This window comes from Molothrus ater, chromosome 18 (assembly GCF_012460135.2).
Source record: "Molothrus ater isolate BHLD 08-10-18 breed brown headed cowbird chromosome 18, BPBGC_Mater_1.1, whole genome shotgun sequence".
Lineage (NCBI taxonomy): Eukaryota > Metazoa > Chordata > Aves > Passeriformes > Icteridae > Molothrus > Molothrus ater.
The window spans coordinates 7101964-7127667 of NC_050495.2; the positions used below are offsets into that span (position 1 = coordinate 7101964).

At 40.2% G+C, this 25704-nt stretch overlaps 1 protein-coding gene across 2 annotated transcripts; it reads left to right on the forward strand.

The window, feature by feature from the left end:
• Positions 1-532: 532 nt before the first annotated feature.
• GOLGA3 (golgin A3) lies at positions 533-24995 on the forward strand. Of its 2 annotated transcripts, none has more exons than XM_036393205.2 (24): positions 533-618; positions 2279-2630; positions 5417-5698; positions 6565-6677; positions 7153-7844; positions 9014-9125; positions 9536-9842; positions 10441-10643; positions 10743-10880; positions 11818-11979; positions 12777-13145; positions 13481-13558; positions 14509-14772; positions 15264-15358; positions 15526-15742; positions 16329-16472; positions 17100-17297; positions 17797-17913; positions 18146-18285; positions 19076-19208; positions 19404-19526; positions 19901-20065; positions 20269-20429; positions 20879-24995. In XM_036393205.2, exons 2-24 carry the CDS (start codon positions 2501-2503, stop codon positions 21084-21086), a joined length of 4551 nt encoding a protein of 1516 aa, XP_036249098.1. In that variant the 5' UTR covers positions 533-618; positions 2279-2500; the 3' UTR covers positions 21087-24995. The 2 variants fall into 2 exon arrangements, with proteins under 2 accessions (XP_036249098.1, XP_036249099.1); XM_036393206.2 differs by having other exon boundaries at positions 5417-5575.
• The last annotated feature ends 709 nt before the right edge of the window (positions 24996-25704 follow it).

Sequence of the window (25704 nt, forward strand, 5' to 3'; positions counted from 1 at the left end):
GGGCCATGGGGAACGCTGAAAACGTGACATTTACAGACATGTCACGGGACTTTCCTGACTCAGACCCCGTAAAAGGCAACGCTAATGCAGGAACATCAATGATGCAGATACACAAGGCTGCGAGGAGCGCGCACATTCACAAAGAAATTTTAATTTTTAATTTATGTACAATTTAATTTAATTTACGCACGTCGGTGCCGGCCCCAGGGTCCCCACGGAGCAGCCGGTCACACCCCCGCCCCTCAGAGAGCCGGGGCACGGTCCGGGGCGGGCACGGAGGCGGCCCGGCCCGAGAGCCGCTCCCCCTCCGTGCCTCCCTCCCCTCCGTGCGCTGCCGGAAGGGTCCGTCTGGAAAAGCCGCCGCTTCTCCACGGGCCCGGCGGCTCCGCCGCCGCCTGGGAGCGCCCGGGCCTCGGCCGCGACTGTGCCCGGCGGGGGCCGCGGCCGGCGGCGCGCGGGGGCAGAACCGTGGGGCCCGTGCGGGGCCGCGCTCGGCAGCGGCGGCAGCGCCGGGCCGGCGGCGGAGCGAGAACCGCGCTGCACCGCCCCGCCCGCCCCTTCCCGGCGCAGGCAGCGCCACGTCTCGGGCAGGAGCCGGCGCCGGGCGGGCGGCCTCAGGTCTGCGGGGGCTGGCCGGGATGGGGGGCGGCGGGGGCGGCTCGGGGCGGGGGCAGCTTCAGGCCGCGGGGCGCTGGGGCTGCCCGGGGCACCGGGGAACCGCCCGGCTCAGCTCGGCTCGGCTCCGCTCCGTGGGCTGCGGCCCCGGGCCTCCCGCTGCTTCTGCTGGCGCCCAGGGACGTGCCCGGCCCAGAGACCCCGCGGCCGTGTCTGCCGGTGCCTCCCGGTCTGTGACCGGGACCCGTTGTCGTTCTGACTGTTCGTGTTTTAAGCAAAATCCGTGACTTTGATGCAGCCCTTTCCATATGGGCTTATTGTGTTCCCGTGGCGTGCCTACATTTGTGTGTGTGTGTGTGTGTCTGGTTGTGCGAAACACAGGGATACAAAAGGACTCGGAGGCCAGAATACGCTTCCGTTTAATACTGGGAATGGGTTGTGCAGGGGAAAGCCATTCTTCATCACCTTGATCATTTAAACGCGTTTTATGACAAGGACAACAAACCATCTCGTGTGGGCTGGATTTTGACAAGGTGTAAGGAGCCAAAATCTTGCTTGCCTTTTGTCTGCGATTCCTCTTGGTAACCTGTCACATAGCATCTATTTGCTGTACCTAGGAGTTTTATTGAAAGCTTTATTATACTGAAAATCTTTAAAAATTAGTAACAAATCACAGTAAAGGTATTAATTTTTTTTGTTTGGTAGAGGTTTCCCATTTGGAAAGGTGCCGCAAATTTCTGGCTCCTTCACAGCTCATTTCTGTAAGGATCACCCGCATAACCGTGTTTTCCTGTGTGTCCTGAGCTGTTTGCTGCTTCAGTAACATTTTGGAGGTGATGGTGGTGTTGCAGGGTGACCAGGGCAGTGTGGCACAGTAGCAGTTACACAAGTGCTCCCTGGAGGTATGGATGGAATGTTGTTCAAAATGTTTGTGTTCATGTAAAAATGCAGTCAAAATATTCCTGATTTGGCATTCTCCAGAACCACACCCCCCCACCCCAGAGGTTAGATTAGGTATTCAGAAGTTAGATCTGAATACCTGAAGAATTATTTGCAAATTCTGTAAACTGTGTTTGGAAATCCTTTTCTTGGCTTGTCACAGGAGAAGGCAATGTTTAGCTGCAGTTCCAGGCCGTGTTCTGACTGCCAGCTTGTGCTGTAATGAGTAGTTCAGAGTCTGTACAGTGATTCATACATCTTATTCTGCAGACAAGTAAACAGTAATGATGTAATTTATTTTTTAAAAAGTTAAATCTGAATTCCATACTTCACTTTAACAAAAGATACTGAAACTCATTCCTTTAAATGAAATATATGGTATGTTTCCATATATATACTGTAATTTACAGGGGACAATACTACTCTGTTACTGGCTTTGTTCTTAAAGCAGAGGCCAAAGAGATCTTTCTATTAAAAGGGACAATGGTTCTAAATCAGCTGTCTTGCTAAATATCTGTTGCATCCTTCTGCAGTGTATCAGTGCTACTAAAATAGTGAACATAAACAGATCACTTTTTCTCCCCAGATCTGGATACTTGGTTGTATTTCATTGTTTTTGTTGTTACTGCATGTCCTGGTTCTGTCTGTGGGCACTACTTTATTTTTAACTCATATTTTCAGAGCTCCAGGAAATGTTTGTAAATTCGCTACATTTTGTTTCTAGAGGATGCAGCTCCTTGGTGATTGCGACTTTGGCTGCGAGCTGTTTCCATGATGTGGAGTTAGAGCTGCCTGCTGCACACCAACAGCTCTACAGCTCAGAACTGTGCTCTTGTGTGACACCTTGATGCTGTTCTTGCTGATGGAGAGAAACAGGACTTGGTAGTTCACTTGGTGGCAAATTGTTGAGAAGAAGAACTTTCCAGGGATCTGGATCATTTTTACCATGGACTCCTCATCTGTCCAGCAGGATGTTCACTTGGAGAGCAGAAGTGGTAATGGGGCTCCCAGCAGCTCTGAAGAACTTTCAGATTGTAAAGCCAAGTCACAGCTACTTACGACAGATGAAATTAACAGTAAGTTATTTCATACACACCAAATAATTTCCTATCTTACCCCGGCTTTTATATAATCATCTGTGTTATTGTTCAGGTGAAGTTTTTCCTTGGGGTCAGGAATTTTTTGTACAGCAGTTTTAAGCAAGTTTGGTGAAGTCTATAGCTCTGTGTGTATGTAAAACTCTTGTGGTTTTTTTTGCTGTAGAACTTGTTCTTCTGAAAACAAAAAAAACCCTACTAGCTAAAATACTATCAGCTGTCAGGTGAGTATTTATTGTTCAGGGTGTCAGTCAGTCTTCAGATAATGTTTCCAAGAGTGTATACCTGAAACTCTCTAGAACAATCAGTTCTGAAATTACTGTTCCAGAGTAAGCTTGTGACTGGAGTACTTTATTCTGGCAGAAGAAATCTTCCTAATAAATTAAATCACTTAAGCAAACCCAAAACATCTGGCTCTGCTTCTCTTTGTGAAAGAGAGATGCTGGCATGTACTCTCCAGTTTATCTCAAAGTAACTTTTATAGGTAGACAAGCTCTATAATAAAATAATCATGCAGCTGTTTATGAGAAACTGTTTAGAGTCCACTATCTGAGTAGATTATAGAATCAGAGTTGAGTTGGAAGGGAGCTGTGCAGGTTATCCAGTCCAACCTGCTGCACTGAGCACACCTAGTTCTGGAGCAAGATCAGGTTGCTCAGGCCCTCGTGCTATTGAATTCTGAAAGTGTCTGTAGAGGGAGGTTCATCAGCCTCCCTGCCCATTCCAGTATTTAACTGCTTTCATTGTGAAAGTATTTTCCCTGCACTGAATTGAAATCTCCATGTTTTCCTGGCAGGAGTCCAAGGATATGTTGGTGTTCAAGGATGTGGGGGTGGCTGGGTGGAGAGCTGTGTACATTGTGGCTGCCTAGACACACAAAACCACAGTGGTTCCTTGTGTAAAAGGAGGTGACGTGGTGAGGTTGGGGCCTTCTGGCACCACAGGTTTGTCACCTTGTCACAGGCAGCAGAGAGGAGGCCCTGACACTTTATTTGCTTTTCTTACTCTGCCCATCATCAGAGTGGCAGAGTCTGATGATTCATTCATCTTTTCTGAAGCTGGAGATCACGTGTTCCTGTTCTCTCTTGTGTTTGACAATCAAATTGTGACTTTCAATTAGATAGTGTGTCTTTCTACTGTTTTTATTCTAATTGCATCTCCTTGCCCATTGTTCTAAAAAGACTGCAGCTGCTTTGACACTACTGCCTTTAAATTTCTTTATTCAAGGAGCGTTTAGATTATGTCTCCTGGCCTCAGGAAGTCACTAGGAAACCATTCCTCCAGAATTTTGCTCCAGCATCCCTTTGGTATATGTATACCACTCACTGCTGGGAAGAAAAAATGTGAATAAAGTATAAACCTGATGCAGTTTCTGAGATGGGCAGAAACAATATTTCTGAATGTATGAGCTGTCATCATATTTTTGGCTGGTGGCTATTCTTAGCATTGACACCTATTTCAAATTCAGTTTTGCCAATATTCTAGTTTTAAAACATGTTAGTCATTAAAAAGCAGTCTTTCCCTCTGTCCTCCTTTACGTCCTTGTTGAACTCACCCCTTCCATCATGTCTGCAACTGTTTTTGTGACAACATGATGATCTAAATCAGAGAAGTGATTAAGGCTAAATGGCCTGAAATGTCTGCATGACAAATAAGATTCTCAAAAGTATTTTATTCAAATCTTAGAGCTGATGGGTTTTGGCAGCCTAGGTCTGAAAGCTTTATATTTCTACCCAAATTCAGTTTCTTCATTCACTTTCCTCTCTGCTGGTTCACACTGAGCTGGGAAGATGCACTGCAGAGGTGGGAACTTGATTTCTGCACTTGCAAATACTTTGTGATCATAAATGTTAAATATTTTCCACTATCTTTAGGAAAAAAAAATATAAACATTGCATATTATTCCAGTGAGTTGCAGTTACTTCAGTGATAACATGGTGTGGAAATGAACAGAAAGACAGTGGCTGTTTCAGTGCTTTGTTCATTTGAGATATACAGTAATTAATTTAAAGTTAGATACATGGGTTTTTTGCAACAGCAGGTTCATAAATGTTAGTAGTCCCCAGCCAAATGAAATAGAAATGAGAAATCCAGGGTATAAACCTGTGAAATGTTTATCTGGTTTTGAATATGCATTTTTCCTGCTGGAAGAGAAAAATACTAGTAAGTGGGGATAAAATTGGTGTTGAAGTGATTCTTTAATTGCATTTTAATTGGTAGGTTTATTATTTTGATACATATGATATTTGCTACTATGCTTTTGATGAAGATAACCTATTTGAAAAAATGTAAGCTCAGTTTAAAATTGAGAAACTGCTTGAGCCAGGCTGGAAATGGGGATGGTGGATGCTTTCTCCCCAGTGCCCAGCTGCACATCAAAGAGCTGAATCATTCAGCACAGGCCTGCAGCTGCTGAGGCTTACTTGTAGTAGATTGTCTCTCAGAGGTCCTTACACTTGGTGTTTCATGCTTCTAAGCCTAACAAGATTTAAAAACCTCTGTGAAGTTTTGAAGATATGTTTTATGATGACTTTTGAGGTCCTGCTTGAGGGCCACATAGTAAAGCAAATGAAAAGTACTTATTCTGGTCTTCTAACGTAAAGAATCAAAAATGCTCTATGAAATGTCTCCTGCCAGTTGCTGTCAGTAGCAGTTTCTATATTCATGCAATGTAAAGGCAGTAGTGCTGGCTTTGTATTTGGGTGGAGCTGTGAAGATGAATTAAGTGGCTTGAAGTTGTAGCTCAGTAAAACTTTCTTTTCCAGCTACCAGTAATAACATCAATGAAGTGCCAAATGAAGAGGGAAGTCTGGAGATAAACAGCAAAGTGGATGCCTGCCAGAATGGGCCAGAGTCGCTCTGCCTTGACTCTCCTGGATCTTTTGATCCTACCAGCAGTGAGCAGGGTGAAGAGTCATCCCCAGGTGTGACTGGTTTCCATGACAGCCTAAGGAAGTCTCAGGGAACTAGTGCTGAGGGCATAGCTCTTAGAAAAGAAGCTTTGCAGTCTCTCAAACTAAGTCTTCCCATGCAAGAAACTGAATTGTGTAAGCATCTGTTTATGGTGGTGCCCCTGCTTTCTCTTGCTGCATAAAGCTTTTTACTCTGAGCCTGGCTCTGGACTTCTGTAACATCATTTAAGCTTGAACTAAACTTCATTTTTGCAGTAAACTTTTACTTAGAACTGCAATTCATTTTCTTTCAGTAAACCACCCTCTGCTACAGCTAAGGCACTGCCTTACCATTTAAAACTGGCTCTTCACTGGAGGGGAATTCACGCTTTCTGGGGCTGAAGCTATTCTAATCTTCTTGATTTTTAGGAGTAACAGGTGACATTAAAAAAAAAGAACAGCAGAACCAGGTGATTTTAAGCTGAGAAAAAAGGAAAGGAGAGAAGAGCAATGAAGGGGGGGAGAAGGGAATGTCTTTATATTAAGGTGTCTAAAAGTCTGACTACAGAAAAGGTTTAATGTGAGTTAAAGTTTAATGTGAGTTAATAAAAGGTAAAAAAATATATCTATGGAACCATTTTCCACTACTTGTAGGGAATGAGTGGACTGTGTAGGTCTTGCTTAGTTTTATAATTTTAGTACTGTCAGAAGTGCAGGACAAGTGAGATTAAGTGGCAGCAATATTTTATTTTCTTGCTGTATAATCTCTTGTCATGTCCTCCATCTGTGGAGGAACTGTAGCATTTGCTAACTGAGCAGTGGAAGTCCACAGGCTTTATCAGTGCTTACACAAGGATGTATTTGAAGAGGGTCATTTGAGGTGCATGTCAGTGGGCTTTCCTTTTGTTCCTTGCTTAAGCATGAAGCATGTTGCTGATGGTAGAAGGGGCTTTTACCTTTTGCATCCCTTTTACCTGTGTTGGAGTTTTCTGTTTGACTGTGAAGATGCCTTTCCCTTACAGGCTCTGTAGAGTCTTCACTGCCACTGGAAAATGAAGAACAAATCAGACTTCAGGCAAGAAGGCGTCTGGAAGAGCAGCTCAAACAATACCGAGTGAAGAGACACCAAGAAAGAGTGAGTACCACACAACACATCTTCTAGATTGTGTTTTATTGAGAAGCTTGAAAACTTTACCATTTCTGTTCCCTGAATTAAAACATTCAGTAGTTTTCTCAAATGAGAGAAAGCATTTTTGTCTTCTGGACGGGCAAAATTTGGTTCTGTTAGCTCATCAGTAATGTACCATTTTGAGCTACTTAAAATAGGGGAGGAAAAAACAGACACCAAACTTAAAGTAACCTAAATGTTCAATTTTGCCTATATTTTTCAGTTACCTTTTGGAGTCTCACATGAACATTTTCAACATTTATATACTGCAGCTTGATAGGGTTGGTTGCTGGTATAATTTACCTTGTTTATGAAAGGACATATGTTTAATATCAGTGTAAAAGTGTAGAGCTTTATATCTTAAGTTACAGCAAAATAAGTCTTTGATGTTATTTCAGAGTTAACATTCTGGAATTTATTGTTGACTCTTTGCTTCTTTTAGTCGAGTCAGTCTACATCCAAAACCCGTCCCTCCAGCACCCTGGATCCTGAGCTGATGTTGAATCCAGAAATCCTGCCAAGAGCCAGCACTGTAGCAATGACTAAAGAATATTCCTTTTTGCGGACCAGCGTCCCCAGGGGGCCAAAGCTGGGTAGCCTGGGACTTCCAGCATCCTCAAAAGAAAGAAGAAGCTCAAAATCTAAGGCCAGCAAGATTCGGTCCTTGGCTGACTACAGAACGGAAGATTCAGATGCTCGAAATGCTACTGGGAATTCCGTGGCTCCTGACTTACCTGGGGGGGCTCTGACACAAAGCAGAAGTGGCCCAACATCAGTTGTGTCTGAGATCAGTCTGCCCTCTGACGTGGATGATCGGGTGGAGAATTCCTCCTTGGCAGGAGACAGCATTTCAGAGATTGATGGCAGTGAAGTGGGAATGAGGCTGGATGGAAATGAGAGTGACAGCTCTACCTACAGCAGTGTATCAGGGAAAGGGCTGTATAGCACTTTGCAGAATGCAGAAGGCAAACAGGACACTCCATATACAATAAATGGCCAGAAGATACATCCTGAAGCAATGGGGCAATTTCCTTCCCTTAGTGAGGTGCTGCAGGCTGCAGCAGTGGAGCACCAGGCCCAAGAGCAAGAAGTTAATGGGGAGGTACGGAGCAGGAGAGACAGTATTTCTAGCAGGTAAGGATATCTATTGTTAATGATATTTTCTTGGAATAGGCAGCCTATTACTAGCTTTAGATCCAGTTTTAACTTACACTGTTATTGAGTCTGTTAGTAGCTTACAAATTCTAAAAGAATCTGAGAGGTTGCTTCACTTGAGTACCTATTTACTAAGTATATCTTTAGAGAAAGATATTTTTGCCACTGGCTGTGTTAAATGTACTGCAAGCAGTTGTTTCTGTCTGTATAGAAGGGCTTCATTCACTGAATCACTCATGAGCCTTTGTCTATAAAGTCTGAAAGTACAGACTTGACTGCCTCAATGATATTTAGTATTGTCTTTTTCCTCATCTCTGCATGTACCTTTCAGACCTCACATAGTTAAGGAATGCCAAGGGTCTTGTCCTAGATATCTTATCCTCTTCAGCCCTTTGAGAATGAGATTTAGTTTCCCAAGCTTATGTGTATATGACAGGTATCAAACTGATTCAGAAAGCAAGTGTGTAACTGGTGATGCCCTTTTTATCAGTTGTCTGCAGATGCATATTTTATATGTCCTACTTTTGAAATTACTTCCCCCGCTTTATTGGAATAAAGTGTCATCCCCAAATATGTTGAGGTGTACAATCAGTTGTTGATGATTATTCTGGCTTAGATTTATTTCTTATGGTAATGGGAAAAGATCCTTTTTCTCCAGGTGCCTTGGCTGTACAGCAAGGAATCAGCATAAGGAATCCCTTATGCCAAATACCTGTTATTCCTTCTTATGGAGAAGTTATGAGAATAACTGTGAAGGTTATGAGTTATAATTGTGAAGTTATGAGAATAATTGTGAAGGTTTTGTGATCCCATCATGTCCAGTTGTCTGCTTAAATGAGATTTGTAAATGCAGAATATGATGAAGTCAATGATTGCAGTTCTGAAAAATAACAAATATATGGTGCCACACTAGATTCTAGTTGCTACAAGTACAGGAAACTAAAGTATAAAACCTTAGCAGGTATATAATTTCTTTCTCTTTTTACCAGAGGTTGTTACACTGTGTTCTGCATCTATCATAAACCAGAATAATGTGCTACAGTCTCAGCCAAAGGGATTCTGAGTACCTCTTGCTTTCAGAGTCACTTTTCTTCAACTGGACAAGTTTTGTATTCTAACCTGTGACTGTGCTTGTGCTGTCTCTCCAGTGTTTCTATGGAAAGCTCTATCGCAGGAACTCATGACGAGATGCTGCAGGTTATGAAGGAGAAGATGAGACTTGAAGGGCAACTAGAAGCACTCTCACTAGAAGCTAATCAGGTAGAAAATGAATTTGGAATTCTGTATTCAGCAAATCAAAATAAGATTTTAATTAATTTTCAAGAACCTCTTGCTCATTACTTGTGGAATTGTGTTTTGTAAAAACATTATTGAATGAGGTACTTTACAAGAGTGCCATGGTGGGCTGACCCTGGCTGGATGCCAGGTGTCCACCAAAGCTGCTCAGTCCCTCTCCTCCTCAGCTGGCCAGGGAAGAGAAGAAATAACAATGAAAGGCTCGTGGGTTGAGATAAGGACAGAGAGAGATGGGGAGTCTCAGCTCCAGAGCATGGAGCACCTCCTTTGGTCTTTGCCTTATCAAAGCCACTTTGCTGGGCATCTTTTTTAGTCAGCCACTAATATCTTTTTCTCATGAGACTCCTGCATTTTGGTTTTCTGGACACATTCAGGCTCTCAAAGAGAAGACTGAGCTACAAGCCCAACTTGCAGCTTTGAACATGAAGCTTCAGGCACAGATGGAGCACAGCCAAAACAGCCAGCAGAAGCAGGAATCCCTGAGCTCAGAAGTGGCCACATTAAAGCAGTCTTGCTGGGATCTGGAACGAGCAATGGCTGACCTGCAAAATGCCTTGGAAGCAAAGAATGCCAGTTTGGCTTCTTCAAACAATGATTTGCAATTAGCAGAGGAGCAGTACCAGAGACTCCTGCAGAAGGTTGAAGATATGCAAAAAAATGTTCTCACCAGAGACAGTACAGGTGGGATGATGGAAATGTCAGTCTTTAAAATCTGTTGTTCCATAAATCATTTTATTTCAACTTGATTTTGAAGTCCAAGAAGAAGAAGAAATTTAAACTTGTGTTTATTTGATATCATACTAATAAAATGGTTTCCATTTTAAGATGTTTGGTTTTGACTTTGTGTCACAGAAGTGTCACAGTTTGCAAGCTGCCATTGCCAGCCTGGAGAGAGAGGCATAAATATTTAGTCCAGACAGTGGCCTAGTTGTTTTTTTGGAAAATTGTACAAATGCTGATTTGTAACGATGACTCTACGTGCCAGGACACCTACTTCCTGATGTTTAGTTAGTTCATATTTTCTGCCTCTAAGAAACTGTGAATGCTTACAGAAGTGATTCATTTAGTTTAATTTTATTCTGCTTATGACCTGGTATTTTGGATTCTAGCACTTTGGCAGGAAAAGCCAATCTTTCTATAATTAGGCATATGTGCTTTTGTTCAACAATTAAGGAAAAATAGATAAAATTACAAATACAGCAATAATCCTTGAAAAAGTGTGCATAAAAATTGCATAATGGGGTGTGTTAGTCCAGGCTCTTTATTTTTGTTTTTCTAGTTCATGACCTGCGACAGCAGTTGGCTTCCTTGCAGACCCAGCTTCAGAAGGTGCAGCTGGAACGGACCACACTGACCAACAAGCTGAAGGCATCTGAAACAGAAATCACATCTCTCCAAAATGTGAGGCAGTGGTACCAGCAGCAGCTGGTCCTGGCACAGGAGGCCCGTGTCAGGCTGCAGAGTGAGATGGCCAATATACAGGTATTGTGATTTATTGCATATGGGAGAACTGAGAATCTTTTTTTTTTTTTTGTCAGTTTTATCCACAGGAAAAAACTGATTTATTTTTCCTTCTTTTAGGCTGGGCAAATGACTCAAGCAGGGATGCTGGAACATCTCAAACTAGAGAATGTGGCCCTGTCTCAGCAGCTGACTGAAACCCAGCACAGGTCCATTAAAGAAAAGGAACGTATTGCAGCACAACTACAAAACATTGAGGTTTGTGAAGGGTTTTCATGAGTTATGTTCTGTCCACGTTGTGTATTTATGTTTTGTAAAATCAAGGGTATTCTGGCAAAGTAACATAGAATTCTTATGAATTGGTTCAAATTCTGCCTTATAAAAGCAGTAAATATTTGAGAGCAAATAAATTTGCGTGGCATTATGAACAATAAGAGGGAAGAAGGCCATTCAAAGGTGATACTTGCATTTTCAGTTCTGGCATTTGTTTTTAATTGAACTTTGAAGGCAAATGTAAACGTTGTCTTTTGCCCATCCATGAACTTGTTCAAGAGGAAACTTAATTGGAAGTTAATCTAAATCAGTAATGTGTTTTTTAAGTGTGTGAAATTGCTCAGTGATCAGGTTTGTCTTTCCTTCCCTCCAGTAAGAAAAATTGGGTAAAATCTGAAGCGCAGTACAGTCACTTCCAAAGCTTTTAGAACATTAAAATCCCCTGATTTTCAGTGACATTTCTGCTTCTGAGTCAAAGGAGAGTAAAGCAGCAAGTTAGTGGAAGCACCCATCTGCAGTGTTACTGATAGCTTGTATAAATGACAGGACTGTTTCCTGAGTAGCTACAGCATCCAAGGAATCCCTTTTGGTTTAGAATTTTCCCAGACAGCTTAATTTTAATAAAGATTATTTTTCTTCATGTCTTGCTCATCAACTGAGAAAGGACAAGGTGATATTTAATAGGTATTCAGATTGCCACAAGTATGCAAGACATTCATTATTATTCTAAGGTGTTTTAAGTATAGGAATGAGTGACTTCAGTAAAGGCATACAGGTGTGTAAGGCAGACATCAGAATTATTTTTGTGTTTTTCCTCTACAAATTTTCTTAATAATTTACTTTTCTCTTTTCCTATTTTTTTTTCCCACTCCTTCCCCTCCATTGAAACTGTAGAAGTTGATTCCATGCTTTTTCTATGCAGGCTGACATGTTAGATCAGGAAGCTGCCTTCATGCAGATCCAGGAGGCTAAAAGCATGGTGGAAGAAGACTTGCAGAGGAAACTAGAGGAGTTTGAGGATGAGAAAGAACAGCTTCAGAAAATGGCTGATTCTGCAGCAACACTGGAGCAAGAATTGGAACAGGTAGACTGTTGTTAATCAACTTCCCAGGAATTCCAAGGGAAATACTGGTTTGGCAGAAAAAGCAATAGTAAATTGATACTGACCTCTAAACTTCTTTTTGAAAACTGAAAAAAAAAAAATGAAGTGCATACTAAAGTCATTCTGTTTCAGGTGAAAAGGCCTTTTTCCCAACCATGTCAGTAATAATACTTTTTAAAAATTTCATAACTACTGTCTTGCCAGATGCTGGTTTTTTTAGTGAATTCAGCATGTGATTATTGTGAGCATAGACAAAAACCACAGATCCATGTTCAAAGTTGTCAGGCAGTCAGGATATCATTGCATACATTTACACTTACAGTCATATCATTACATACATTTACACTTACAGAGCCCTGCTTTAACCTTGTAACCTTATGCAGGCACCATGTCAAGGGCTGCAGTGACATGAAGTATGTGATAGCTCAGTACTATATTCCATGTCATGATATGGTATTATTAATAATGCTGAATTTACCTGAATTTGCTGTGGACACGTTTTTCAAGTAAAATTTTTGAATACAATGAATATTATGAATATTTTACGTTTGTCATTCTGGTCATTGCTTAGCCCGTGAGGTAACAGATGCTGCTCAAGGCAGTCAATACAATTAACAGAGTAAATACAAGTGGGCTCAGAAAGTTAAAAATATTTTCACCTTCTGCTGTTTTCTCCTACAGGCTGAAATATTAATTATAATACTTGATTTTGATTAGAGTGCTTTTGCAAAGATAACCTTTGTTTTGTATTAATTTAATTTTAAAATATTTCCTGTCAGGTCAAGTTGACTTTGCATCAGCGAGATCTGCAGCTTGAATCCTTGCAGCAAGAACACCTCGACCTGATGAAGCAGTTGACTCTAACCCAGGAGACACTGCACACCAAAGAGCAGTCCCTGGATGACCTGCAAACACAGTATGATGAACTGAAGGCCAGGCTAGAAGAGCTCCAGAGTGATGCTGCTTCTAAAGATGACACAATCCAGTATTTGCAGAATGAGAAGATTGTGTTGGAGGTGGCTCTGCAGGCAGCAAAAGCAAGTAAAGAGCAACTTGATGAAGGGGCCACACGCCTTGGAGAAGGTACAGAGGTAACATCAGAAATCTTGGAGCAGCTGAAGCAAGAAATGGCAATCAAGTCAAGCCAGGTAATGATCTTTCTGAAATCTTACCAGTTTTAAAACACAATAATTTGGAGTACAGGTCAGAGTTTGGTTAGTAGTTTTGTAGTGTGCTCTTTTCTGTGGCTCTGTGGGCCATACATCTTTCCTGTGTGGTAATTTGGTTTGCAGTGTGGTGACCTGGTGAGTGTATTTCTGTATAAAATGTTGTGTTATCTAACCACTGAGATGCTTAGTCAGAAACAGGATCCTTGTTAGATTAGGCAATTGTTACAAATCAGACAGATAAGCTCACCAAAGAAATCAGGTATAATATGACATTTGGCTCATAAAGCAATGTTTGCTTTTTGCCCCTCTGGCAGGTGGAAAATCTGCAACAAGAAAATGCCAGCCTCAAAAAACAGCTTCAAAAAGTGAAGGAACAGTTCCTGAAGGAGAAGGTAAGTAAAACCAAAGACATTTCAGATACATAAACCCAAGGAATAAACTTTCTTTTACAGTGAAGGCATGTACTTCTGGGGAAGTTTTGAGATCTATTTTTTGTATCACAGAACTTTGTGGCATTAAAATACAGAAAATGTATAGCTTTCAGTTGAATTTCTGTCTGTAACTAATGTGAAAGCTGATCCACCAAAAAATGCATGCTTTGATAGGGCTTTGGCCTTTGCCAAGTGATGCACCATAGAAAATGTCTTTGATTTGTTGATTAGATTTGCTTTTGCAAAAGCACTCATGTAAATCTTCAAGTGTTGTCATTTCCTTGCAGCTTTGAAAAATAATAGTTGCTTCAGTAATTAGATGGTAAATAAGTGCTTTACTGCAAATTTTATTCTGAATTTACACAGTTTTGAAACAGTAATTTGAAATGGATATGTCATTAGTGTTGCACATATATGTGTCTTATTTATAAGGTGGCACCATTAATTTGCTGCTTGATTGCTTATTAGCCTAATGTCAAAGTTTGTTTTAGTTTGTTATGTTTAAGTTTGGGAAGGCTGTTTAAGCTGTCAGTCATAGTTAAACCCTCTTCTCATGGCAAAAGTTACTAATTATGTGCGTAGGATGGTTAATTTTTTACAATTAGTTTGGTTTTTAAAAATGGCACATAATGCAGTTTCCATGAAGAATGTGAAGAAGAGTATCCCTTACTGCAGAGAACATTGAGGTGTTTCATTTAATAAACTGCTAATATGATAATTTGATATCTGAGCTTGCATAAAAGCCTTTGAACCAGAGTAAATATCTTCGAGAAGCTGGTGCTGGTTTGTATGACACCCCCACCCCCTCAAACTAAAAGAATATCAGTGAATACTTTCTAGTAAATTAGTCAAAAATTTGCAAAGCTGAAACAGAGGTGAAACATTGTCCTCTTGAAACTCTTGTGTGCAAGGTCATGGTGGAAGCTTATCGAAGAGATGCCAGCTCCAAGGACCAGCTCATCAGTGAGCTGAAAGCGACAAAGAAGCGCCTGGACTCGGAGCTGAAGGAGATAAAAAAAGAGCTGCTGAAAATCCAAATTGAGAAACAGTCACTCGAATCTGAGCATTCAAAACTGCAGAAGGAAGTATCTCAGGTTCACCAGCAGATGGTGGAACTAGAAAATCACCTCCAGTCAGTGCAGAAAGAACGAGATGATATGGAAACACGCCTGCAGGTATGGAAGGTGTAAGGCTTTGGAGAGTGTTACATCCAGGATACACTGCTCTTTCTGTTAACTTTGTAAAGAAACAGAATGACCACCTGCTAGTTAATGTTCTTGGTTATATATTTAAAATAGTCCAGACATTTCAACATATACCTACCAAAATTCTGTAAATGCATGAGTGCTTACTAACATCTCATGTAAGTAAGTGGGGAGAAGCACTACAGGAGTGGTAGAAGACTGATGTGGAAGCATTTTCCTTGGTCCTGCAGTGAACTCCATCTGAGAATAAGATACAAACACTCTTCATATGTGTCAACAGTGGTGGCCTCAAAGGAAAGAGTTAAAGAGAAAAGGGAAAGAGAATATGGAGGACTAGAGAGCAATTTATATTTAGAGATGGAAGTAATTTTGAAATTTCATTATTTTTCTTTTATAATCAAACATGACAGCAAAATGCTTTTGTTCTTACACTCATGAGTCTTCTTTTCCTTCCTGTTAAGTCTTTGCAGTTCGATAAGGAACAAATGGAATCTCTTGCTGAGGCAAATCAGGCATTAAAACAACAAGTAGAACAAATGCAAGAAGAAGCAAAAAAGTAAGTGTTCTTCTAGCACAGACAAAAGAACTACAGCATCATACAGGTTTTCATATTTGGCTTTCAGATGTTGGGTTTTGTTGGGTCATGTGAAAAATTAATCTTGTAGTACTATTTGTCAAGCAGCTTTTGTTTTTACCTGGTGTTTTCTTTTCCTTTCACACCAGGGCCATTACAGAGCAGAAACAGAAAATGAAGCGTCTCGGGTCAGACCTGACCAGTGCTCAGAAAGAGATGAAAGCAAAACACAAAGCCTATGAGAATGCAGTCAGCATTCTCAGTCGGAGGCTGCAGGAATCTCTTACTGCAAAGGAATCTGCTGAGGCAGAGCTGAGCAAACTAAAAGCACAAATTACTGATGGTGGGAATGACCAGATTGCTCAGGTATGCAGATGTCCTTTGACATTGTACAAAGACAGAGCTATGTCTTGAAATACTGTTTCACCCTGAAGTGATGAAAATATTTGGAAAGTAAAGCTAGATAACAGGATGGTGTCAGGGTTCTGAGCACTGAGAACTTCTTTAACTATGTTTGAGAGAGGTAATTTGGCAAAGATAGAGTTACTGATTAAATTTTTTTTGTTGGTTGGTTTTTTGGTGGAATTGTTTAATCTTTTTTTTTTAAGGGTTAGTATCTAAAAGTTGTCCAAGATTTTAGCTCTTACTGCTTTTTTCTCATTGACAGCTAAAAGTTTTTCAAGGTAGCCATAGCTTATTTATATATGTTAGGCCTGTAACAAGAAAATTAATTTACTAAGGGAAGCTCCAATTTCTTGAACCAATGGAGCACGATATCAAATACACCTACAGCAGTAACTAGGTGCAGAGGTGGAAAACTCTGAGCAAGGCCTTTAAATTAAACACTAGCACCTTGTTTCATGTTTGCTAGAGAAGCAGGTTTTTAACCAAAGCAGAAGTGACTCCTGAAGATGGGTGATGCACTAATCACATGTGACCCCCTTGTCTTTAGGAGAAGATCCAAGCTCTGAAGACAGAACTGCGAGCTCTGAGCAGCAGTAAGTTGATGCTGGAAAAAGAGTTGCAAGAAGTGATTTCACTGACCAGCCAGGAGCTTGAAGAATACAGAGAGAAAGTGCTGGAACTTGAAGATGAGGTGATTACTTTATTTGCTTGGTAGATGGGCATATGACAGTAAAAAGTGCCTGCGAGACAGGGAAAAATTGTAGTACCAAAATTTTATTCCAATGGTGGAGAAAATCAGAATCATGGATAGGAAACATCATGTCAGAGGTACTTGCAAATTTTGTTGCCTTGTGCTGGTTCTTTGTGGTTTCATGAGTCATTGTCCTATAGGGAAAGAGGATGAGAGAGAGGAGTGGTTCCTATATTAGATATCAGCTGTGTCTGGTCATGAGACAGTGAGGATACATAAACCATTAGCTTTTGGAACTACTGAGAGTCACGGGTCCCCAGTGATGCTGAGGGCCAGGTGATGGTGTTCGGTTGTAGAGTGGCACCAAAAAATCATATATATCAACTGCTTTGGATCTGCACCTGAACAGTACTCCTGGATTCTTCTTTCTAGTAAACATTTTAGTCTTCCAACAGGAAAAAATACCAAAGTGAACTTATTTTTTACTGTTCACTTAAAAAAGAAAAGAAAAAAGAAATCCCACTCTGGAAAAACTAGACATTTAATAAGTTTAACTCAGTTTTTTATGATAGTAGCACGAAGCTGTTTGGTTATGTTTGTTTGATTAGTGGTTTTCTTTGACTATAGCTCCAGGAATCTAGAGGCTTCAGGAAGAAGATAAAACGTTTAGAAGAAATGAATAAGAAGTTGGCCCTCGAACTGGAACATGAACGTGGAAAACTTACAGGTCTCAGCCAGTCCAACGCCGCTTTGCGGGAACACAACAATATCCTCGAAACAGCATTAGCAAAAAGAGAGGCAGACTTGGTACAGCTGAATCTACAGGTATTTCACTTTTTGATGTAATAACTTCAGAAGGGAATTGGCTCATGTGATACAAGGCTGGTGCATTTTCTTCAGCTCTGGATGCCTGCCCTGTGTGTTGCATAACAGGATCAATATGGGGGTTGAACAAGAAGTCAGAAATGGGACTTTGCACTAAACAGAGTTTTCTTTAGAAAAAAAATCTATAAAATTGCCCTACAATATTTGCAATAGTGAAAGTGTAGGTATTTGGAACATACCAAATCCATATGTGTTACATATGGATTCATTGAGATAAATAATTCTTATTCCTTTATTCCCTCATTCATTTGGACATAGGCAACGAGCTACCATTTAACCATAGCTTTTACAAGTGTAAGGTTAAAGGTATTGTGTGGAAAGAATAATCAGTGAACAGCAGAGAGTTTTTCTTCAGTCCCTGCATTGGCTTGTGTTTGTATTTCCTCTACTTCCAGTGAGTCCACACAAAGTGTGCATTTGTTTTTGTGATGTGTTACAGGTTCAGGCAGTCCTAAAGCGGAAAGAGGAAGAGGATCAGCAAATGCAACAACTTATTCAAGCTTTACAGGCTTCCTTAGAGAAGGAAAAGTTAAAAGTTAAAGACCTTCAGAAGCAGGTAATGGCTCATCTTTTATTTACTTACAAAGCGATTTAAAGGTATTTAAAGAAGTATATTGAAATGAAACCTATGTTTTGTAACATCCTGCTTCCTGCAGGGGGTCTGTCAGGATGGGCAGTGGCTGAAAGATCAGTTGATCTCTCCTCTGTTGTGTCTTGTGTTAAGCTCCCTTTATGATTCCCCTGCAGAGAATAAAACAAAGTAAATCTGCATCTTTTTGTCCTGTTAGGAAGCAGCAGCCAAAGCGGATGCAGCCCACAACCGGCGACACCACCGGGCAGCCATGCTGGAGCTCAGTGAGATCAAGAAGGAGCTCCACGCCAAAGAGCTGCTGGTCCAGGCCCTGCAGGCTGAGGTGGACAAGCTGCAGTAAGTAAATGTCTCAAAAAGGACAGTAATTAAAGCAAATCCTCTCAAAAAGCCATACATCAGTGAATTCTTGGGTTTGCCCCTTTGGGGTGGATTATGTTGAATGTTCTCAGCAGAACCTAACCATGGATGTTTGTTTGGACTCTGAGCAAATACCTGCATTTTTCTCTCTTTATAATTCAGTTAGATCTGAGGTACACTGGTTTTAGGCTTCACTATCTGCTTTTTTTTCTACTTTCACCACACACTTCTAATACTTCACATTGCTAGTAAGGATTAACATTTTATCTATATCCTATTATTCCTCTGTTTTACATCCCTGAGGAACTACACAGAGAATTAATTTGATTATTGACTATGTTCCGCAATGTATTAAAATTCAGTTTGCTCATATATAAATTTTTTCTTAAATTATAAGAAACTATCAGACCTACATGAAAATGGATATAAGCTTAACTCTATTCTTCGAGAAACAAAGCAAAATTGCTGACAGGGTTTTGTTTTATTTTTTTTTGCTGTATAATCAGTTGTTTGTAATTGGACTATTACCAGTGCTCAAGAATTTAATAAATTTTTTTCAATATTTATTATTTATACATATCTTTCATAAAATCTTCTTGTGATTTAACTCTTGCTCTATGAATGTGTTGGCAAAGCCCTCAGTCAAAGCTGTGATTAAGCAGGTTCCATGCACAGTCATATCATTTATAGTTAACTGGCTAACCCAGTGAAGTTCTTGTTTTACAGAACAGATTGAGTAACTGCTGTGTCTGTTAATCTTGCTGTGCAGGGTAGAGGATGAAAAACATTCCCAGGAGGTATCTCAGTTCCAGCAAGAGCTGGCAGAAGCCACATCTCAGCTCCAAGTTCTGCAGAAAAACCTGGATGACAAACTTAGTGAACAGCCTCTAGTAAGCCAAGAGGTAAAAAGTGAACACTTACTGTGTTTATCTGTATTTCTATTGCACTGTATGATTTTGTCTTTAATTCAGCATATTTAATAAAGTTTCCCTAGGTTTTCTTAAGAAGGTTTTCATGAGACATAAGAATATATTTTGGATTTTGTGATTCATTGCACCTGTAGATAATTCCAATTACATTTTATTTTCCCCTGGTAGGTGGAAGACCTGAAGTGGGAAGTAGAACGAAAAGAAAGAGAAATTGAAACACTTAAGCAGCAGCTGGACATGACTGAACAGCGCAGTCACAAAGAGTTAGAAGGGATACAAGTTGTCCTGCAGGTATTTAATCGAGCCAGTTCTGATGGATGGAAATTTTGATTGCTGTAGGGGGATAATTAAAACTATATTTTATTTTTTAAAAGCATACTTACACTTTTTTCTGAATTTTTATTTTGACTGTGCTGTTACCGTTGTAGTTCTTCAACCTCTATGCCATTAAAATAGGCTACTGACTTTCTTTTAACCGAACCTCTGATTTTCTGCCATTTGGCAAATCTGGCAAATTTGTTTTAAGCAGCAAACAGTTTCATACACTGTTTTGTGTTGTTTTTTTCTTCTAGTTTCTTCTGGAAACTGATAAGATTATAAAAACATTAGTTGGCTGGAATTTTTATGCTGTTTCTCTACATCACATTGATTCTCTTCCCACTTAGAACATCAAGACTGAGTTAGAGATGGTGAGGGAAGACCTGTCAGCAACTCAGAAGGATAAGTTTATGCTGCAGGCTAAAGTGACTGAACTGAAGAACAGCATGAAGTCACTGCTGCAGCAAAACCAGCAGCTGAAGTTGGACCTGAAGCATGGCAAGATGAAGAAGGTATTTAAATAGAAAGAACACTTTTTGTAAAGTACAGGAAAGCTCTCTGCCAATGCTCTTAAATAGCCTAACATGAATGTGCCTGTGATTCCTGCTCCTTGCAGATGTGCACCAGTAGCATGATGTGAGACTCTTTCTAGGTGGGAGAAATTATATTGATGAAATAAAATTGTGTTTCTGTCTCCTTTTTTTCCTTTAACCAGAGGAAAGAGCTGAAAGGCGAGAATAACTCTTCCAATCCAGTGACTCCAGTCAAGATTCCTGACTGTCCAGTGCCTGCTGCCTTGCTGGAAGAACTGCTGAAACCAACAGCTGTGAGCAAGGAGCCTCTAAAGAACCTGAACAGCTGTCTCCGGCAGCTAAAGTATGGCCTGTTGTTTTAAACCATAGTAAGGAATCTTAAAAATGTTTTCAGGAAACCAGCTGCCACTATGAGGAAAAAAGGATTTGTAAAATTAATTATTTATTGAGACTATATTTAGGACAGTAGGATGTTCTGTCTTTGTAAGTGCTTGCTTATATGGTCACTGCCATAGTGAAAGAAGACTTTACAATAAACTAAACAAAATATCCATCCTGAATTGTACACAGCAGAAAAAATCAAAAACAACTATTAACATTTTTTAATCAAGCACACTGTATTTGTTTTGTTCTTAAGCTTCTTGTAGATTTCTCTCTCGTGTATACAGCTATATCTTAAGTAGTCTTGGAGTAGGTATCAAAAATCAGAAAAGTAATTTTTTGGTCTTGCATTTAGCAGTCATTTTTCTGCTTGCTAATTTTTGCTTTTTTTTGTTCTCAACAAATCCAAAGGCAAGAAATGGACAGCCTTCAGCGGCAGATGGAGGAACACACCATTACAGTACATGAATCAATGTCTTCATGGACTCAGATTGAGGGCAAGTTGATGGACCTTACTTCTACAAGTCCTACAAGTGCATCAGACCAGCAGGAGACTCCTACTGCAGATGAAAAGAAAGAGAATTGTAGTGTTAGTGACAAGGAAGCTTTGACACTATAACCTCTTATCAGTTGTCTTTCTTCCTATTGCTTTAAGTATATAAACAAATCTTTATAAAAATTATTTATTTCAGTTTTTTAAATGGTGTTCAGAGTTGTGCTTTTGCCTGTAGAAGCAAAGGGCACTGATTCGAGAAACTGATGGAATAGTAAATGCAGAATGTGCTATTCTAAGCGTTTGTTTGAAACAGTTCTGTCATGTTGGGTACTGCCAAGTGGTGAATCTAGCTCATTTGAGGGTCTAGTAAGAGGTTGAGATGAAGATTTAAAATGAGGTCAAGAGGAGCATCTGGTTTCAAGTATGCAATTGTTCAATCTGGGTGAGTTTGTTAAGGAGTTACTGTTAATTATGTAACATCTAGGTTTTCTTGTTTGTTTCTTTTTAATTTGTGGGAGTAGGATGTATTTTTTCCCTCATCTTGGATTGTAGCCAAACTACAGAGAAGAATAAGTTCTCATGTTCAGCCATCAGCAGTGGTTGAGAACTGGATATGCTGAGTATTCTCTTGCCCTTCCTATAATCTCTTATTTTTGAAATGTAGATTATCAAGATCTGTATTTGAAGGAAAATAAGTTATTGTAAGCCATTTCCAGTTTTGAAGATGACCTCTGACCTATAGCAGAAGAAACAAGACTGTAAAGACAAGCAACAGAGAGCAGTTGGTATCTTTGGCAGATTTGCCTGGGACGTTTGCTGATGTTTTTCTCTTACAGTCACAGGCCAGTAGTGAGCTTTGCTTCACTGCACAAATAATTTGCACCTTTTTATTTCAAGTTTTGAAGTAGACACCCATTTAAAAGTATGTGTGTAATATATATATATATATATATATACATAAGAAAAAAATCATAATTTTCTGACTTTGAATATCTGGTTTAATATGCTTATATACTGTAAGTTAAGGCTACAATGAGGGGTTTTGTTACTGTCATTGTTTTAATGTTATGTTTAAGTTTGCTCTTTGACATACTGTACAAATGGCTTAGGGGAATCAGCACCTAAAGCCAGAGCTTTTAGAAATGTAATTATTTTTACTTTAAAAGACATAATTATAATGCCTATAAAATTATTATTTTTAATAGCTTTATCTTCTCCCACACACTCCCTCTACTTTTTGCACCCTCTATTCCAAGGTGTCCAGGGTGAGTGGAAGTGTTGGTACTGTGGCAGTCCCTCTGCAGAGCACCTTGACTAAGTTATTTTTAAAGCAGCTCACTTTAGTTTCCTTCATCTTTGGTCCCATTGCTCCATGTGGCTCATAGTGCAGTGACAAGCCAGGCCTCTCCTCACTCTAAAATTCAGTGTTAGGGTATTTGGAAGATTTAGTGGTTACTCATGTACTAGAATGTTTTTGTCCTTAAAACAAAACAAGTGAATTATATCCATTGTAGTTTGGTGTTCACCAAAAAAAAAAAAAAATCTATTAAGTACAAGTGTATTCAAAGGCTGGAAGAAAAATTCTAGTTCATGTATTTTTCCAAAGAGGCTGTCGCTGGTTTTGGGTTTGGTTGTAGCAGAGGAGGGGGAAGGATATTGCATTTTGTTTAGCAGTAGGGCAAAAAATAAATAACCAAACAAAACTCCCAAACCCATCTATATTTATCCAAAGTCTGATTTCTCGTAGCTACCACTTCAAGCTCTAGTCCAGTTGAACACTTTGCACTATAAATGTTTTTACTGAATGATTTCATGCCCTGCAGCTACTGGATTTTAACTTAGATTTTCTTGGGATCAAAGTCAAGTGGTGCTGACAGTCAAGGTTTTGCAACTGGTAAAGGAAGGAATGCATTGGTGTGGTATTAGATGCCCATCAGATGGATTTACCAAACAATTCAAAATCAAAAGCTTTACAAACTAGCTTAAGACATGTCTGCACACTGCTGCAGTCTGCTTTGTAGAGTAAATGGTACTGATTATCTTGCTGTTGTCATGTTCTTGAAGTTGCCTGTATATTAAGCTCAAAGAAGAAAAAAACCAAACCACAGTATTGATAAAGAAAAAAAAAAACTGTAACGAATAATATATTCAGTACAAGAAAACTACCAAATGTCCAGGATTTAAAATACTACTTGTGCAGCGGTAATGTTGCTGTTCACTTCATTAAATGCATTGCCTACAGTTCAGAATCCACTATGTTCTAATCTGTTAGTTCAGCAGTGGTTGTATGGATAAAGGTTTTATCTGGTATCAAAGAAGCCAGAACTTTTAGAATCTTCCTAGTTGTTCTGAATGTCAGCTCTCCTTTTTGTGTCCATTCTGCCTCCTGCTGCAGTTTCTCTAGCTCCTGAAGACATCTGAGCTTGCACAATCAGCCTTAGATGTGTTTTTCCCTTTCCAGGATGAGGGAGCTGTTGTGGATTAGATTCTGCATTGGCCCAACTGCTGCTGGCAGTACCTGGACACTGGGTATTGTCCTGTTATATTCACATTGTGCTTTTTCCATGTCATTTACTTAAATGAAGGACACTGAGACTTTAGAGGGTCTAAATCTGGTGAGGTACTAAGTGAAGTTACAGAAGTCACTTGGGAGGTCTACTAGAAGGAGCATGCAGTGTGTGATAAAGGCAAGGCCATTTCTTTGAAGCTCATCAGCTATGTTTTTAATGACCCAGAGAGATAGTTGCTGCTTTATTAAAAAGCCTCTCCCTGAGGCTGAGCATGCTCAGTCTGCAAAGCTTCAGGTCTCTGCTGTCTAGGCAATAAAGTAACTTAGCTGTAGGAATGAAAATTGTCTCCCCTCTGCCTGTCACAGCACTGCCAAATAATCAGGAGAATCTGAAGAATAATCTCTTATAATTTTATTCTACTTTTTCAAGCACTGCAATAGAATGTATTTTCTGTGTTTCTTCAGTGGTTGCTACATACTAAACCAAATCTAGTTAATGAAGGAGAAATGTCACTGCAATGTGAGAATGTTCCCCAGTGCTGAAAGCTGGTAAATGGTGCAGCATTATTTTTTCAGATACTGTTGAGTTTTTGAGGGCTCTTGAATAACTGTGCATTTAAAATAAATATCACAACAAAGGCCAGCAAACCCTACAATAGAATAAATTGTTTCTGAGTCTCTGGCATTGCTGAATATTGCATAATGCTCCATTCTGTTGTCTTCCAGATTTCTTGGAAATATTTGTGCACTGTATTGGGATCAGCTGAGTCCCCTATCCACTCATGCAGCAGGAGGATCTGATCCCATACTGTTTATTCAGGCAATATCCTAGCAGAAATCTATGGGATTTTCACATGTGATAAGTAATATCCAGGATGAATGTTCTACTGTTCATATTGCCATGGATGATATTTTCCTCCTTAGGGGAGAGAACTGCAGTGGCACAGCTATTTTAGTGTTAGCTGTGACAACATCAAAGGTGTGCTGGGGACAGGTGGTATTACCAATATAAGCTTACCTTAAAGATGACAAATTCACTCCTGGTGATGCAGAAGCTTGTGATATACATTTTATTAACTTTGTGGGGAAAGTGGGAATAGTTGCATGTGACTTGCTGTGATCAGAGCCTTTAAGTATTTTCCTGTGAAAGCAATTGCTGTCCAGAGGAATTACTGATGCTCATCAGCTGTCATCTGATCACTGCCTCCTACTAATGAGCAACACTTTGGGCTTGGGCAGCCTCATTTCCAATACAGATGCACAGATTTCTAGGGGAGGGAAAGATGTTCTGAATGAAATGGTTCTGTTTCATGTATGACATTCAGTAATGTCTGCTTAGGCCGTATTTGTAAAGATAGAAGTTAATAATTCCATGTTCTTGAAGAATGGATAACCCAGGGGCTGGAGGAGTTACACTATGTACAATTAATGTTTATGATCATACAAAGCATGTTGATTATAAAAATTATGTGCATAGGGATTCCTTTAAAAGTTTTGTGCAATAAACTATTTTTGCTAAAGGGCCCCATGTTGTTTCTGCTTCGAGAGAGTTACCATTTTCTCTTCGGTTTTGGACAGGAATTTTTGTGTTGGGATCCTGAATATGCTGTGTAGCCACCTTTAAGGAAAAAAAATCCTATTTTGAAAGACAACATTATTGTGTATTGGTTTTTCACACATCTAAACTTCATTGTGCTTGTATTTCCATTATATTTTTTTTTTTCTCAGTTAGCTGAACTCATCAGGGAAGAAACACAATTCCTTGGCCTGAATTTGTGGGCCTGTGGAGTTTGAGTGTACAAAATCGAACAATGCAGAAATGTCATCTTCATTCTAATGTAGCCAAAACTGGCTGGATGAGAGAGATCCCTGTACCTTCCTTGCAATGCTAAACAGTGTGAGTTAAAGCAATACTATTTTCTTCTTTAAGGACAGCACCTTAAACCACCAAGTGCCTGCCCTGCACATAGTGCAGGCGCGTGTACCCTAAGGCAGGAATGTTGCACTTGCTGGGAGGGCTGGTTCACATCTGTGCAGGGAATCGTTCGCCTGCACTAGAGGCCTCCTGCTCCCTGGTTTTCCACCTCTCATGGCTCATACGAGACTGCTGCAGCTTTTTAAGGTTAATACCCGGACGGAACCTTTCTAGAGCGACCGTGTGTTCCCGGTCCCCAGGGCTGGTGCAGTTCAAGCCCTGCCCGCCTGTCCCGGCCTCGGGCAGCGCCCGCCCGG

Bases quoted from the DNA above. Each gene is read 5' to 3' on its own strand.
- GOLGA3 (XM_036393205.2), top strand. From the start codon at position 2,501: ATGGACTCCTCATCTGTCCAGCAGGATGTTCACTTGGAGAGCAGAAGT. The intron at 10,644-10,742 runs GTATTGTGATTT...TCCTTCTTTTAG, and splicing joins GTGAGATGGCCAATATACAG to GCTGGGCAAATGACTCAAGC. The intron at 19,527-19,900 runs GTATTTAATCGA...CTTCCCACTTAG, and splicing joins GGATACAAGTTGTCCTGCAG to AACATCAAGACTGAGTTAGA.